General features: G+C 33.1%; 2 protein-coding genes across 2 annotated transcripts in view; both read left to right on the top strand.

The window, feature by feature from the left end:
* Positions 1-13,204, top strand: part of LOC136027995 (zinc finger protein 583-like) — a 27,870-nt gene extending 14,666 nt beyond the window's left edge. Inside the window, exons 3-4 of the mRNA XM_065705522.1 lie at positions 8,960-9,121; positions 12,333-13,204. Coding sequence (XP_065561594.1) covers positions 8,960-9,121; positions 12,333-13,015 — 845 coding nt within the window. The 3' untranslated portion in view covers positions 13,016-13,204. The remainder of the gene's footprint in view (positions 1-8,959; positions 9,122-12,332) is intronic.
* Positions 13,055-16,539, top strand: part of LOC136027996 (zinc finger protein 28-like) — a 16,134-nt gene continuing 12,649 nt past the window's right edge. Inside the window, exon 1 of the mRNA XM_065705523.1 lies at positions 13,055-13,174. The gene's annotated coding sequence lies outside the window, so the exon portion shown is untranslated. The remainder of the gene's footprint in view (positions 13,175-16,539) is intronic.

Here is a 16,539-nt window from a genome sequence, read left to right as displayed (position 1 = left end):
GCATTATTTAAGAAAACAATGAAAAAATAAATATGAAAAGTTTTTTCTGTTGAAAGTGAGGAGCAGCATTAAAGCTGAAAACGAACAGATATTATTACGCATATGAGGGGTTTACCTCCTCGTAATACCTCGCTCTTTACGCTAAAGTATTTTTAGTAATTTCAACTATTTATTCTACGGCCTTTGTGATTCAGGGGTCATTCTGAAGGAATTGGGACAAAATTTAAGCTTTAGTGTAAAGAGCGAGGTATCGAAGAGGGATGAGCCCCCTCATATACGCAATAAAACATACGAATATAGAAGTTCGCTACGTAAGTTAATTCGTAAGTTACGTATATTTTTTACTTATGAAACCGTTCGTAAAAAAATTGAAAGTTATAGTTGCCTTTTTAAGTAATCAAAAAATTGGAGGGCAACTAGGCCTCCTCCCTTGCTCCTTTTTTCTCTAAATCTTCCGATTAAAACTATGAAAAAGCCATTTAGCCAATGCAAATTTCGTTTTAATTATTTATGTGCGGAGAGCCAAGATCAAAACATGCATTAATTCAAAAACATCCAGAAATTAAACAAAAAAAAACAAGTTTTTTAAATGAAAGTAAGGAGCGACATTAAAACTTAAAACGAACAGAAATTACTCCGTATATGAAAGGGGCTTTTCCTCCTCAACGCCCCGCTCTTTACGCTAAAGTTTTTTACTGTTTCAAAATGTAGAGTTAAGAGAAAGAGTCAAACTTTAGCGTAAAGAGCGGGGCGTTGAGGAGGAAAAGCCCCTTTCATATACGGAGTAATTTCTGTTCGTTTTAAGTTTTAATGTCGCTCCTTAATTTCATTTTAAAAAAATAGTTTTTTTGTTTTATTAGTTGTAGTAGCAGTATAAATGGTAGTATCCACAGAGTGCATTTTTTGTTTATTTGATATCCCCCTCAACATACCCCAATAATTTCAACTTGTTAATTTAAATCATTCCTGAGATATGTTGATTGTTTTTTTTATAACCTGCTTGCATGTTGTGTGTTTTGATTTAGCTCAAAACTCCAGTCAACCTTTGCTAAGAGTTAAACCTAATTCTCGAAACCTTATACATGTCCCTCAGTATTCCCTAAAGAGCAAGTACCAGTTGTAGGATGCACATAGCGCTTTTTGATTAATTCAACATTCCATACATCATGCCCTGAAAATTTCAATTTAACACCTTAAGGGATTCATGGAATATTGATGAGAATTTCTTTTGACAACCTGCATGCAGGGGTGCAGCAAAGGGGAGGGGTAACCTTCCCTCTAAAAGTTTCAGCTCCCCCTCCCCCAAGAAATTCTGTGTTCATCTAAACCTTCCTCAATTCCAATACTTCATGCTGATTGGGCGATGATGCATTCTGACCAGGAAAAAGCAGATGTTCTTGTAAAAGCTGTTGAAAAGATCTATCAACTTGATGACTTGGGAGTCTCCTTTCCTTCTTTTCGCAAAAAAAAATCAGATTATAAAATCACTAGTGTAAGTATAACCAAAAGCAAGGTGTTAGAACGCTGTGTCAGCCGAAAGTCACCAAAGCTTCATGGCCTGACATAATATTTAATATTGTCCTCCAAAGATTTGCCCCTGAACTTGCTGGTCCTATTGCCTCTCTTTTTTGAAAATGTTTTGCCACGGGAACATTCCCAGAAGCCCTGAAAGCTACCCATGTCCCAAAGGTAGATGTTGACCTCACTAATTTAGGATCTTATTGGTCAATTAGACCCGTGTTCTGCATAGGAAAAGTTCATGAGAGTGTCATTCACACGTGCCTTGAGTTGCACCGCCTATTAGCTGATACACCATACGACTTTCGTAGAAACGGTCTACATTAGACTGTCTAATGGCGCAGTTCCAAGAGTGGGTTGTGTTTCTGTCTGAGGGACATGACATTCGCCGTCTTTCTTTTGAGATTGCAAAAGTCTTTGATTAGGTATGGCATGAGGCCCTTCTATGTAAACCATAAGCTTATGGAACTGATTGTTGGCTATTCAGGCGATTGCTGAGCTCCTTCTTCAAGTTTCAATGTGTGTTCTCCTTGATGAATTCATTTCAAGACAACACCTAGTTTTATTTGGAATGTTTCAAGGAAGTACCTTTTAGGCTGATTGTTTTTCTGTTGTTCATAAATGATGTAGGACAAAGATATCCATCAATAAAGACGAACATCCCAGCAATGCCCTTAGGGAGCTTCAGACTTATATGATTTCAGCAGGAGATTTCATCTCCTGAAAGATAGGAGTCATCCTCAGATGCAAAAGCTTCCTCCATGACTAGTTCGCGTTTCCATGACTAGACGAATTCAGCGTTTTTTTTGTTTTTTTTCTTTCATGTTTACAGCTTTTGATGGAAATTTTTAACGATTTTGATTTTCCACGGCTTAAAAGAAGGTAATTCTCCTCCTCTGTGGTTCAATCACAAACAAAAAGAAACACACTTAAACAATAGGGAAAATTTCTCAAGACAGTGGAGTTCTATTCATTGACTATTCCGGCCCTATGTCCGAGGGTTGTCCTCAGCTCAATACAAGCCAAAATACAAAAAAGAAACTTGCATTAAATTGTAAATCTTAAAACTAAAAATATTTTTTAAAACTTATGAAACAGCCCTGGCATCATTACTTAAGCTAAGCTCAGTGAGCTTTGTTTTAAAAGCTCCGCTTTAAGTTTTTTAAAGTTTGCATTTTAATGCAAGTTTCTTTTTTTATATTTTTGTTTTTGTTGTGCTGAGGACGGCCCTGGACATAGGGCCGAAATATTCACTGAATTGAATTCTACTGTATTGAGAAATTTTCCCTATTGTTTCTAAGTGTTTCCTTGTTTGTGATGGAAAGCCAGTTTGGTCTTCGTTTCGATTTACGTCTAGCTTTTGGGGAGCAGTTGACCTATGACATCTTTTATTTTGTTAGTTTAGGTAAAAAACATGCTAATATTATCAATCAACAAAAATGCTTGGAATCGTGCTGAAATTAAAACCTTATTCCTTAGTCATTAAAATATAAATTACATTTAAATACGTGGAAAGGATCGCATAAAAAGAGTTCTGGTTGAACTTCGCCGAAGTGATGATGCTAGGGCTGTTTTAAAAGTTAAAAAAAATTGTTTTAAAGTTCGCATTCTAGTGTTTATATAATTTTTTTGCTTGTGTTGAGCTGAGGACGGTCCTTGGACATAGCGCCAAAGTATTCACTGATTTGAATATCTCTGTCTTGTGAAAATTTTCCCCATTTTTTCGAAGTGTCTTTCTTTGTTTGCGATGGAAAAGCACTGTGGCCTTCGTTGCTATGTACATCTAGCTAATGGGGAGCAGTTAACCTATGGGATATCTTTTATTTTGTTAATTTAGGTAAAAAACATGCTAATATTATCACTCAACAAAGATTCTTGGAATCCTGCAGAAATGGAAACCTTATTCCTAAGTCTTTAAGATACAAATTAGATTCACAAAAAAAAAAGATTCCTGGTTGAGCCTCGCTGAAGTGATGATGCTAAGGCTGTTTTAAAAGTTTCTAAAAAAATTTTAATTTTGTATTTTGAATTTTAATGCAAGTTTCTTTTTTATATTTTTGTTTGTGTTGAGCTTGACACAGCTCAACACAACCTGTGGCATCATCCTGTGTCCAAGCAAACCCTTGGACACAGGGCCGAAATATTCACTGAATTGAATTCCGTTGTCTTGAGAAAATATTTCCTATTGTTTCTAAGTATATTTCTTTTTTGTGATGGAAAGGTAGTGTGATCTTTGTCGCTATTTACTTCTAGCTTATGGGGAACCTTGACCTATGATATCTTTTATTTTGTTAGTTTTAATAAAAAAAAACAAAAACATGTTGATATTATCAATGAACTAAACTTTTGGAATCCTGCAGAAATGAAAACCTTATTCCTAAGTCTTTAAGATATAAATTACATTTAAATACCTGAAAAGAATCGCAAAAAAGAGTCCTGGTTGAATTTCGTTGAAGTGATGATTTTAGTTTTTTTTTATATTTATTTCAAAAAAATTTAGTTTTAAAGTTGCAATTTAATGCAAATTTTTTATTTTATTTTCGCTTGTATTGAGCTGAGGGTGTACCTTGGACATAGGGCCGAAATACTCACTGAATTGAATTCCACCATCTTGAGAAAAACTTTCCTTTTGTTTCTAAGTGTGTTTCTTCGTTTGTGATGGAAAGGCAGTGTGGTCTTCGTTGCTATTTAGGGTTCCATCAATTTAATTAACAGTTTAGTTTTTCCCTTTGCTATTCTTGTGCCTAGGGTAATACGGTAGTGGTTTAACTTTGCGGATAACTATTTTGTTAAAAAAAAAACCTTCAAAATATGGCTATTATTTTTCTGGTTTTTGTTCCGTCAGAGTTGATTCAATTTATGTAACGGTTTAATAAACGGTTTATTTATGTAACGGTTTAATAACGGGTTGATAACGGCCAGTTTGTGTTTAATAATTTTAACTGAACTGAGGATGACTCCTATCTTTCAGGAGATGGGGGATCTCAACCTGCTGAAACAAAAATGTGTTTAATAACGGGTTGAAACAAAAGAGATTCATTATGCCCACACATTCGCAGAATGCATTGGGAATATATACTTTGGGTTATATATTTGCATATTAGGGGGATGAGGGTATAGGAAAGCTGCATTCAAAATATGTTAGCTGCAAGTATTCTGCACATTATTATATTAATTATTAATTATATTATTATACATTATTAATTATATATAGCATATTCTGTATATTAATTAAGAATTGTTTTCTTAACATGTTTCCTTCTCAATAGCCCCTCATCTAGATCTTAACCCAAATTTTTCTTTACCGACATTTTATATTATAGCTGTTAAAGGAAAATAAAATTTTTGCTTAGGGTCTTAACTTTATAAAAATAAGGCTTTCGATTATCTTTTATCGCATGCACAATTTTATTCCTGGCAATATTTCTGCCTTATAAAACTATAATTATCAGTACTTTTTAATACACTTTATTGTTCTGATACGCTATGTCCGATAAAAGAGCAGGGTTTCCACCAGGTAAAAAATTACTAGATTCTTCGAAAAAACACTATATCAGCAAAAATAACTAAATCAGCAAATAAAGTAACTAAAATATAATTAGCTGCTTCAAAAGACCAAGTGCTTTTTAATTTTAGAATTGTCGGTCTTAGAAGCTTTTTAGGCTTTAAACACCGTTTTATCAATATGATTAACTTGTTTCTTGATCAAGTTCATTACAGGGCACAAATGGGGGACATTTTGGAAAAATATCTTTACTTTCTTAATTAATTTTTTTAAGTAAAAATTTCCCCTGCAATTTGAAAAATACCTTTTTTAAATACTTTTTACCTGAAAGACCTTTTATCTTTACCCTTATGAAAAGAATTGAAAAAAAACCTTGTCCCTCCGTCTGCATTTATTTAATTGGTGTCGTCTATTTATCTCCCCCTGATCTGTGAATGCTGGCTTGGCTAGCTGTGGATTAACCAAAATATTTAGTTTTTCTTTTAAAATTTTGTTTTTGTCCATATAAGACCCCATTTTGTCCTATTTTATTTTGTTCCAGTATATTTACTGGATCAACTCTGAGGATTCTGATAAATATCAACAAATTTATTAGAATAATAATAAATTATGTATCTTTACCATTTTGCCTCAGTTTTATTAAAAAATTAACAAAAGAATCAAAAGCAAAATGTTAGAGTTGCGTTCAAACCCATAATAAATTTAAGATCTTTAGTAAATTCAGGCAAAGATGTAATTCAGAAAAAATATTTAAAGTTGTGTAAATAGAATATATGATGTTGGGGCACTAAATAACAGAATTTAGAAAAGAAACTCTTAACTGCTCGAAATTGCAATATATTGTTATTTAAAGTACAATTAAAAAAAAACAGAAATTTTCGATTCAGCAGTTGTTAAACGTCTGTTTCACTTTCTGCACCATAATGTTATGTTTGATGAAGCAAAATTAATTTGAGATTCAATAAAAAAAAATCATGCATAATCAAGTTGATATAAATAAAGACAGATACAAACATCAATTAGACTCAGTTTGTAATAGTTTAAATAAAGTTGGCTAAAATTTTGGCTAAAAATTTTAGCTGGCTAAAATTTTCGATTCAGCAGTTATTAAACGTCTGTTTCACTTTCTGCACCATAATGTTGTGTTTGATGAAGCAAAATTAATTTGGAATTCAATAATAAAAAAAAAAAAAAATCATGCATAATCAAGTTGATATAAATAAAAACAGATACAAACATCAATTAGACTCAGTTTGTAATAGTTTAAATAAAGTTGGCTAAAATTTTGGCTAAAAATTTTAGCTGGCTAAAGCTGGCTAAAATTTTCGATTCAGCAGTTATTAAACGTCTGTTTCACTTTCTGCACCATAATGTTATGTTTGATGAAGCAAAATTAATTTGAAATTCAATAAAAAAAATAAAAAAATCATGCATAATCAAGTTGATATAAATAAAAACAGATACAAACATCAATTAGACTCAGTTTGTAATAGTTTAAATAAAGTTGGATAAAATTTTGGCGAAAAATTTTAGCTGGCTAAAGCTGGCTAAAATTTTCGATTCAGCAGTTATTAAACGTCTGTTTCACTTTCTGCACCATAATGTTATGTTTGATGAAGCAAAATTAATTTGGAATTCAATAAAAAAAAAAAAAAAAAATCATGCATAATCAAGTTGATATAAATAAAGACAGATACAAACATCAATTAGACTCAGTTTGTAATAGTTTAAATAAAGTTGGCTAAAATTTTGGCTAAAAATTTTAGCTGGCTAAAGCTGGCTAAAATTTTCGATTCAGCAGTTATTAAACGTCTGTTTCACTTTCTGCACCATAATGTTATGTTTGATGAAGCAAAATTAATTTGAAATTCAATAAAAAAAAAAAAAATCATGCATAATCAAGTTGATATAAATAAAAACAGATACAAACATCAATTAGACTCAGTTTGTAATAGTTTAAATAAAGTTGGCTAAAATTTTGGCTAAAAATTTTAGCTGGCTAAAGCTGGCTAAAATTTTCGATTCAGCAGTTATTAAACGTCTGTTTCACTTTCTGCACCATAATGTTATGTTTGATGAAGCAAAATTAATTTGAAATTCAATAAAAAAAATAAAAAAAAATCATGCATAATCAAGTTGATATAAATAAAGACAGATACAAACATCAATTAGACTCAGTTTGTAATAGTTTAAATAAAGTTGGCTAAAATTTTGGCTAAAAATTTTAGCTGGCTAAAGCTGGCTAAAATTTTCGATTCAGCAGTTATTAAACGTCTGTTTCACTTTCTGCACCATAATGTTATGTTTGATGAAGCAAAATTAATTTGAAATTCAATAAAAAAAATAAAAAAATCATGCATAATCAAGTTGATATAAATAAAGACAGATACAAACATCAATAACTGTTCATGAAAACAGAATCAGTATTTTTAATTAAGCTGATATATTGCAAGAGACACGCTAGTCAAATACCAATTTATCATCAATCACAGACACCTCACAACGAAATTAATCAGGACATTTAACAATTGTATTGCTTTCTTTTGCTCTGCAGTGTATCCAGTAAAAACTAAAATAGCAATATCGCATCCAATCCTGCTTCTTCTAGCTTCTGGGTGGTTTTGTGCAGACAAAACTACAAGGTACCATAAAATATGTCAGTAAAATTTGTAAAATACGAGTAAAATACCGGTAAAATACGTAAAATACTTAAATTACGTAAAAAAGGTATGATACCAATTTATCTGGGATCCGTAGGACTACGGTAAAATACATAAAATTCCTAATTATACCGTGACCAATTTTACAATTTACAAGAATATCTTGAGGGGGAGAGGGCTGTTCTATAATTACTTTTGTGTCTTATAGAAAGTCATAAAATTTGATTTTACTTGAATGAGCCTCTTCCAATGTTTTTACGGCAACTCCTTTCACACGGAGTGGCTTGGTGAAAATATAAGGACCGTAAAATTGTGACATAAAGAGCCTCCTCAAAAGTTTTTACTGTAACTCCTTTCATACAGAGGGGCTTAGTGAAAATAAAAGGACCATAAAATTGTTATATAATGAGCTTCCTCAAAAGTTTTTACGGCAACTCCTTTCATACGGAGTGGCTTGGTGAAAATAAAAGGACCATAAAATTGGAATATAATGAGCCTCCTCAAAATTTTTTACGACAACTCCTTTCGTGCGATGTGTAGGTGAAAATAAAAGCATATATAGAACACAGTTTGTTCTCTACTTTTTTTTTCAGATTAGTCTGATGGAATTTGTTTGATTGTGTTTGCGCGTATCTATATGTGTGCTGATTGGGGTCATTAAACAGTACGAGAAAGCCTAAAACTGCTGAAGTATATAAAAGTTCATTAAAATCCTGTATAGTCACCAGGATCAGTTATTTTGAAAATATAAGAAAACATCCAATAAAATGTTGCAGTAGGAATCGTTGCCACTAGAAGATACATTGTATTTTATCCTTTTTATATCACATTTAAAACCTGAAAACATCTATGTGTATCAAGTTTGTCAATGCCGTTTTGATCAGCTATGTTATATTAAGTTATTTAAATTGCGATGTATTTCAGGCGTATATGGAAGAACGTTTCAGAAGGCTCGCATTTAGAAATGGGGAATAAATAAAAAACAGGAACATACTACATAGGTGTATAGTAAAGAAAGTCTGCTAGTAAGTACACCTAATAAAGCAAATGTATAAGCTAGAATAGGTCACCACTTATCTGTCATATTTGAAATGTAAATCGAACAACTGTTAGTGTTTTAACTCAAATTGAAGGACCATTCCTTCCAGATGTATTTTCTCAAGCTCTTCTTCTTATGTCTTACGTGCCATTTTAAAATCATTGTCATATTTTTTGAATACATTAGGAATGTTTTTCCTTGGAGTTTTAAAATGAGATTTAATTTAAATTTGTGTAGAAGCTGAAGAAACATATTCAAGTAATACTGAAGATTCACTTGAACGCTCTATTCTATTTCCCAAACGCGAAGATAATTTCCTGGATGTCTTCCGTACCATACCTCAAGAGCTCGAACTGGATTTAAACCTTAAAATGGAGTCACATGTTACCAATGGTAAAGGTAAGCTCAGAAGTATTATTTGCTTTCTTCCGAACTGAAATATGGCTAAGAAAATTTGATATCGGCTTGTTACCTCTTTTAGTCATTATGGGGCATCTTACTTGAGAGGTAAAATCTATGGTTAAGGAATAGTAATGCGAGAGTTGAATCTACAAAACTAAAATCTATAGTTTTTAATCTGCACGAGCTAACAAGATGTATGTTAAGTACTAATAACTTAGTAATTAATATAATTACTGTTCACATAAGTCTGTTACAAATACAGCTTTATAAAATGTCATTATAAGAAAAAGATGTTTCTCAGTTTCTAAACTGCCAATAAGAAAAGAATACCCAAATTAAGTTGTTAGGTCGAAAAGACGGATATATGAAACCTATGTTCATTATAATTTCTTTCCAGTTCATGTTTTGTTTTGTTCCTAAAACTGATTTCAGCTTTTAGCTTGATTTGCATATTCAGTTTAAGTTTTACTCGTTTATTCATTGATATAAATAGCTGTTGTATGTTTATTTTTTTATGATTGGTATTTATTTTCCAATTTTTTTTTATTAATCTTTGTTCGTTTTTTATTGTCAAAGTCTTCAACTCAAGTCTTCAAGTCAATTCTTCAATTTCAAGTCTTGAACATTCCCCATTTCAAAACCAAACTCCTGTAAACATTAAATTTTCAAACAGTATCAATTTTAAAACAAGTTACTTGTACAACTTACAGCCCTTGCCTCTGAATAAAAGGTGCCGTGTCAATCAGTAAATCATAGTATTTAAGTAAACAAAGTATCAAACCGATACTAAATAACTCGCATAACTTACAATACTTACCTTTGGAGCTTGAAGGGAGGGGGATTTCAAGCCCAGGAGAATAGTTATTTGACCTTTGGAATATTTTGAACAAATGGCTATCTCAAAATTGATTCATTTGAGGAAAGGGGGAGGAGCTGGCTGCTCTTTGATCCCTTTTTATTCTTGTAAACAGAACTAGAGCTTTCAATCTCAAATCAAATGAGCCCTCTTCTAAAGTGAATACGACAGCCCCCTCCACAAAATGTTATGTATTGACAATGAACTACTTGTATAATTCTAACCCTTGCTCGGAGGGCGGGAGGGCTATTAGACCTGGATACAATGCATTAGCAAACCTGGATCCATTCCATTTCGATCATATAGAATTAAGCTACAAGCCCATTGAATTCACAATTCTAATTTGCACCTTTTTTTTTAAGTTAGGTTTCAAGTATACCAATGTCTACGCTTTCATTCTTAAACAAAAAAAAAGAACCAGCTCTGTTGTCATCCCTCATATTCTGTATTGCTCAGCGTTTTAGAAAGTTGTTTACAGCAGCAAATAAAAATCAAATTTGGCTCTTGTTTTTTCACCAAACACCAAAAAAAAACAAAAAAAAAACAATCAGCTTTGTTGTCACCCCTCATATTCTGTGCTGCTCAGCCTTTTAGAAAGTTGTTTACAGCACCAGATAAAAATCAAATTTGGCATTTGTTTTTCCAACAAACACCTACGCTTTCATTCTTTAACAAAAAAAGAATCAGCTCCGTTGTCATCCCTCGTATTCTGTATTACTCAGCATTTTAGAAAGTTGTTTATAGCACCAGATACAAATCAAATTTGGCACTTGCTTTTTCACCAAACACTTTATTTGCAACTTGTTCCATTTTTTCAGCTTTTAAGTCTTTTTAGTTTTTCCTTCTCCAAGTCCTTAAATGGTAGTAACCACGCTGAAAGACCGCTTCCTTCTTTTTTAATTTTTGTCCTTTCTAAGTATACCAGTGTCTACGCTTTCATGCTTTAAAAAATGTTATTACGTACTTAAAAGTTTTACAATATTTGCATTCAAATGCAAGTTAAAGTTTAGCAAGCATAATAGACACTATTAAAAGTATAACAATTAACTAAAGTCATTGTGATTTTTCTTTTAATCTTAACAAGAAGCCTGTAAAGAGCTGTTCAGCTAATGATCTGATACGACCAGCCTGTAAATAAAATTGCAATAATTTGGAAAATACTTGGAGCATAGTGATTGAATGAAAAGAGAAAAAGAGATGCAATAAATATAGCAGTGGTGTTCCTATGTTGTGATTCTTTATACTATTTCATTTGCGACTTGGAAGTGCTGGTAGTTGGAGGAAATTAGGGGGTTGGGTTTTGTGCTAGGGGGTGGACGAGGCTGGTTTTATGCAATCTTCATGTGGTGACCTTGTTTTCATAAATCTTAGTGCACAAGTAGTCAGCGTATTCGAGAAATCTAGAATCAAACATGCCCTCTCATCTTAATTTTGACTGTGAAAAGTGAACAAGAACAATCAATTTTAAGACAAATTAGCCTCTTTCAAAGTTTATACGGTCACTGCATCCATAAAAATCATATACAACCGTGGCATCACTTACAACCCTTTTGTTATATGATCTTTAGTCTATTTTGAACAAAATGATTATATAAAAATTCGATCGGATGTATTTGGGAGTTCATGGGGAGGCTAGTTTCCCTTCGATCACTTTTGATTCTTAAAAAGTGAACTAGAACTTACAATTTCTAATCAAATGAACTGCCTCTGAAGTTTGCACGAGCCCTCCTTCCATAAAAACCTTATATGCTCTTAGGGCATAACTTACAACACCTGCCCCTCGGCTCTGGAGTGTTTTGATGACCCCAGAGTTTTTGGTATCTGATCTTTGATCTATTTTTAACAATACGGCTATCTCAGAATATTTATCGGATGTGGAAGAAAGACATAGGTGTGATAGTTGCCGTCTCATCGCTTTTGAATCTTAAAAAAGGCACTGGGACTTCTGATTTTCCATCAAATGAGCTCCCTCCGGAGTTTATAAGACCAAGCCTTCCATATGAAGGGATTTTGAAAAGGAAAGTAATAAAACACTGAAACCATATGGGTCTTTATAATAGGCAACGCTATAGCGTTGCCTATTATTGCCAAATTTACAATTCCAGAGCTCTGGTCAGATTCATTGCTGGTAGTCTTGCACAGGTAGCAATTGACTCTATCGGATACTTAATCTAAACAAAAAATCATTCTACATTTTTACTTATAAAGCTGTACATATAAAAATGGGTCTAATTCTGAATAATATATTATCGCATCCCTCTATCAACTTAAGTTTTTCCTTGTTTCAATCCAATTCCCCCTTCCCCCCTTCACAATTGCATAGCTATAATTTTACTTGTTTATTTTTTCTAGATACCACTAAGTTAGTAGAGGATTGTAAATCCAAGCAAATTTCTAGAATATCATTTGTACCTGGTTGTTCTAATGTATACCTTAAGCAGGAAACGAATTTTGATAGCAAAAGTGAGCTGGTGACTGAGTTTGGTCACTTGGCCGAAGTTAGTGATACAAGGAACGAGGAGTTTGAACAGAAGCCTAGTTTTACGATGGAAAGGTTGCCACGTAAAAAATTTGATACTGTGATGAAACCTTTTGAGCTTGATGTATATAAGAAAACTTTGGCTTGTACTCCTAATTTATCAGATCACAAAAATTGTCACACTAGAGAGGAGCCCTTCAAGTGTCACTTATGTGAAAAACGCTTTTCAACCAGTTTTGGTTTATCTATTCATCAAAGAATGCACGCTAGGGACAAACCATTTGAGTGTCAAGTATGTAAAAGAGCCTTTACTACTCGTCGTAATTTATCTCGTCATCAAAAAACGCACATTGGAGAGAAACCATTTGAATGTCAAGTATGTGAAATAAGATTTAATACCAAGGCTCATTTATCTATACACAGACGAAAGCACACTGGGGAAAAACCATTCAAGTGTCAAGTATGTGAAAGAAGCTTCACTTTTAGTTCCAATTTATCTGCACATCAAAGAATACATACAGAAACAAAAACTATTCGAGTGCCAAATATTTTGTGAATAAAACCTTTCTATCAGTTTTTATTTATTTATGCTAAAAAGAAGGGACTTTCGAGAGAAGCTATTCAAATGACAAATATGTGAAAAAAGCTTTATTTCCAATTCTAGTTTATCGAAACAGAAAAGACTTCACACTGAAGAAGACTATTTCATTGTCAGGTATGTCAAATAAACTTTTTTATCAGCTTTTATTTACTTATATTTCAAAGTAGGCACACCGGAGGGACGTCATTCAAATGTCAAATGGGTGAAAAAAAGCTTCATTTCTTATTCAAATTTATTGGTACACAAGAGAATACACACTTTCAAGAATGTGAAAAAAGTTTCTGCGCCAGTTCTTATTTATGTATGCATCGAAGAGCACACAATGAAAAGAAACTATTTGAGTGTCGGGTATAAGAAAAAAAATTCTGGTTCTTGTTTATCTGAACACGAAAGAACACACACTCTTTTAGGGGAAACACATATTTTAGTGTCAAGTATGCGAAACTTAACTTCTAGTTCAGAATTACCGATACACCAAAGAACTCCCAGTCGATGGAAGCCTTTTGTGTGTGATAGGCATAAGAAACTTTTTTGTATATTTTAATTTTCTGAAACAGTGTTGTGTGTGTAATGATCGTGATTCTTAAAAGAAAGGTGTGTTGATGCAATATAATAAGAGTCATAAAAATCAAAAGCTGGCTGAGAAAATTCTTATTGACAGAAGTATCAAACTAGTCAATAAAAACTGCATTTGAGTTTCGATTTTGTTTTGTCATTTTACCTAAAACTAACTTCCTTTAAATTTAGTGTTTTGTTTAGCCAATCAGTTTTTTAATAAAGCATGGTTCTGAAAATGTCAATTTTCTTTCTTTATACAGGCAAGTATGCTCGCATGTACATTTTCTTGAAAACGTCTCAATTAATTCTTCTGATAATCGGCACACTAACAACTTTTGGCGTGAAAAAAAAAAACGATCAAAATACGTCAGGAATTCGGAAAAAATTGTCTTTACCCCTGGGGGTGATTGAATCTAAAATAAGGTCCTCTAAGATACGGACAGAATTTATTTAAATCAATAACGCCATTTTTTTTAAAAATAGTTTTGAACTTATAACAATATCTAGTTTTACATAAATATGTATAACTTGGGCGAAACTATAAAAGAAGTTTTTTTGGTAATTGTTCTCGATCAAATATCGTTTTGTGTATTATGACCGCCCGAAAACGCAAAAATACAATTGTTGAAAATAATGTGATGTTGGAAAAACAACAACCAGGAAAATAAGATGCCCAGGATTCAATAGGACAGAATCCCAGCACAATTATTATTATATTCAAAGTGAATCTATAAAATCGAATCTAAGAATCTAATGGAGTTTTTTTTTTCAGCAAAGGGAACCATCTAAAGGGACAAGGCCATTTCGTAAATCTAAAGAAAAATGCTTGGAAAAAAGTCTGACTGAAATAAAGCACAACGAAACCTACGGTTAGAAGATATGGGCAACGAGCATCACAAAAAAATATGTGGTCAGAAGACAAGCGATATAAAAAATCACAGGCAACAATCTAGCGCTGCCTATAATAATTGTTATTGCAAATTCATCACATTCTTATTACTATTCCCGCACACACTTCATATATGATGGGTAATTGTATAAACTTTGAAGTTACTCGCTTTATAGGGAATGTTAAGTTCTGGCATGCTATTCAACAGTCAAAAGCGATTGGAGTACAACCAACCCCTATGCCACCCTCTATTTCCCCAGTTACATCCGAGCAAAATTGTGAAATAGGCATTTTGTTCATTATAGTCCAAAAGTCAAATACGAATAACTATGCCTCTGGCATCGGTATAACCCTCTACAGACCCCTGGGCAAGAGATGTAAGCTATGCAAGTTGTTTATTCTTATCATATAAGTTTTGTATCGAGAAAAGGCGGTATGTTCAACTTGGTTCTCCCTAGAGGCTTAGGGTATTAAGGTGAAACTTAATAAAAAGGTTGAGTGGAATGCCGAACACAGTCGAAATACGCTATGTATATGCTGGTTGTCAAGAGGGAATGTCAGCAATATCTAAGGAGCGACTGAGGATTTTTTGGTTGGAAGATTCAGAGGATGTTTAAGTCCATTTTTTGTATGCAGGATTTCTCATTGGATGGGGGAATCTTGGACCCGTCCAAAAAGACAAAGGGTATATAGGGGCAATGCCGGGATGTTGAGGGGTACATTGAGTTGCATCAATAGACATCATATGCATCTAGGTCGTGATTATGACTTCTAAATCCCATTCTTTCTCCCGCAACCATAAAATTTCTAAAGCCTACAGTGTAATTCTCGCTTTAGCGAAAGCAATTATATCATTTCAAATTATGTTTAACATTGAACAGTAAAATCTTCAAAAAGATTTCAGATTTTCATTTAACATGGCGTAGTTCCAAACGAATTACCACAATGTCAAGCAAGATTATGATTTGATATCCTTCCTTTAAAATACTGTATCTTAGTTTGTTTGAGCATTAAGTTAAAACTTTTAGGGCATGCTATGGGGGGATTCTGAACTAATTCAAATGCGCATTCAACATCGCTCTTTCAAAGGCTTGATTTCTATGCATTATGAAGACCAAGCTTTAGCTTGCTGTAAACTCCTCAAATTAGCCAAAAAAAGTTGAGAAACGAGAATCAACCGAAACTGCAGTGACTTTTTCTGTAGGATCATCCCACAGAAACTATAAAAATGAATTTCTCATGGTAGCGTGTCCATACTATCTGCTTTCTGGAAAAATGGGATAGAAAGATAAGAATTAATAAATGCTACTTCTGTCCCATCTTCCTGTTTTCGGGCTCGGAAGATCAGTGGGTCAGAAAATAGAACCGAAAACGGTAATATGGACTGCTTTTTTGGAAAATTGCCAGAAGAGTGACGAATAGGTGACTTTTTAAAAAGAAAAATGATTTTTAACTTGGTTTAGAACAGGAAAACGGAGAGGGTCTGTATGAGGTTCTAAAATTACTGCTTTTTGGGGTTGGCTGTAGAATTTTGCTAACAGTATGTTTGGGACAGGATTGCCAATTTTAATTATTTTTCACCAAATTTGGTGAAATACCGAAATTTAATTTGGTGATTTTCTAAAAATTGGTTGGCATTCTATGTATTTTAATGTTCTACTGAGGTGCCGTAGTTGGCGAATTGCATGTATTGTGTTCTTTTTTGTTTAAAAGAAATGGGTTTATCTTGGGCTTTTTTTGTGTCCGTTTGGCACTCGGGTTCGCTATGGCTACAAATTTGCAATAAATACCCTGTATATGTCTGTATATGATTGAGTCTCAGAAACGATAAAGAAATAATTTATGAGGTAAAATAAGCATAGGCCCACGTGAACATAGATTTAGCAGTCTATGCCAGGTTCTTTTAAGGAGCTGAATAATTTTTCAGAGAAAGATGAAAAGATCCTAGGGTTTGAACACACACATATTTTGTGCTTTGGGGTATTGAACACCAAACAGAGAAATTGTCATAATTGATTCTGGTTCTTTAGGC

Source organism: Artemia franciscana, chromosome 6 (assembly GCF_032884065.1).
Source record: "Artemia franciscana chromosome 6, ASM3288406v1, whole genome shotgun sequence".
NCBI classification, from domain to species: Eukaryota; Metazoa; Arthropoda; class Branchiopoda; order Anostraca; family Artemiidae; genus Artemia; species Artemia franciscana.
This window is presented reverse-complemented; position numbering and strand designations above follow the sequence as displayed.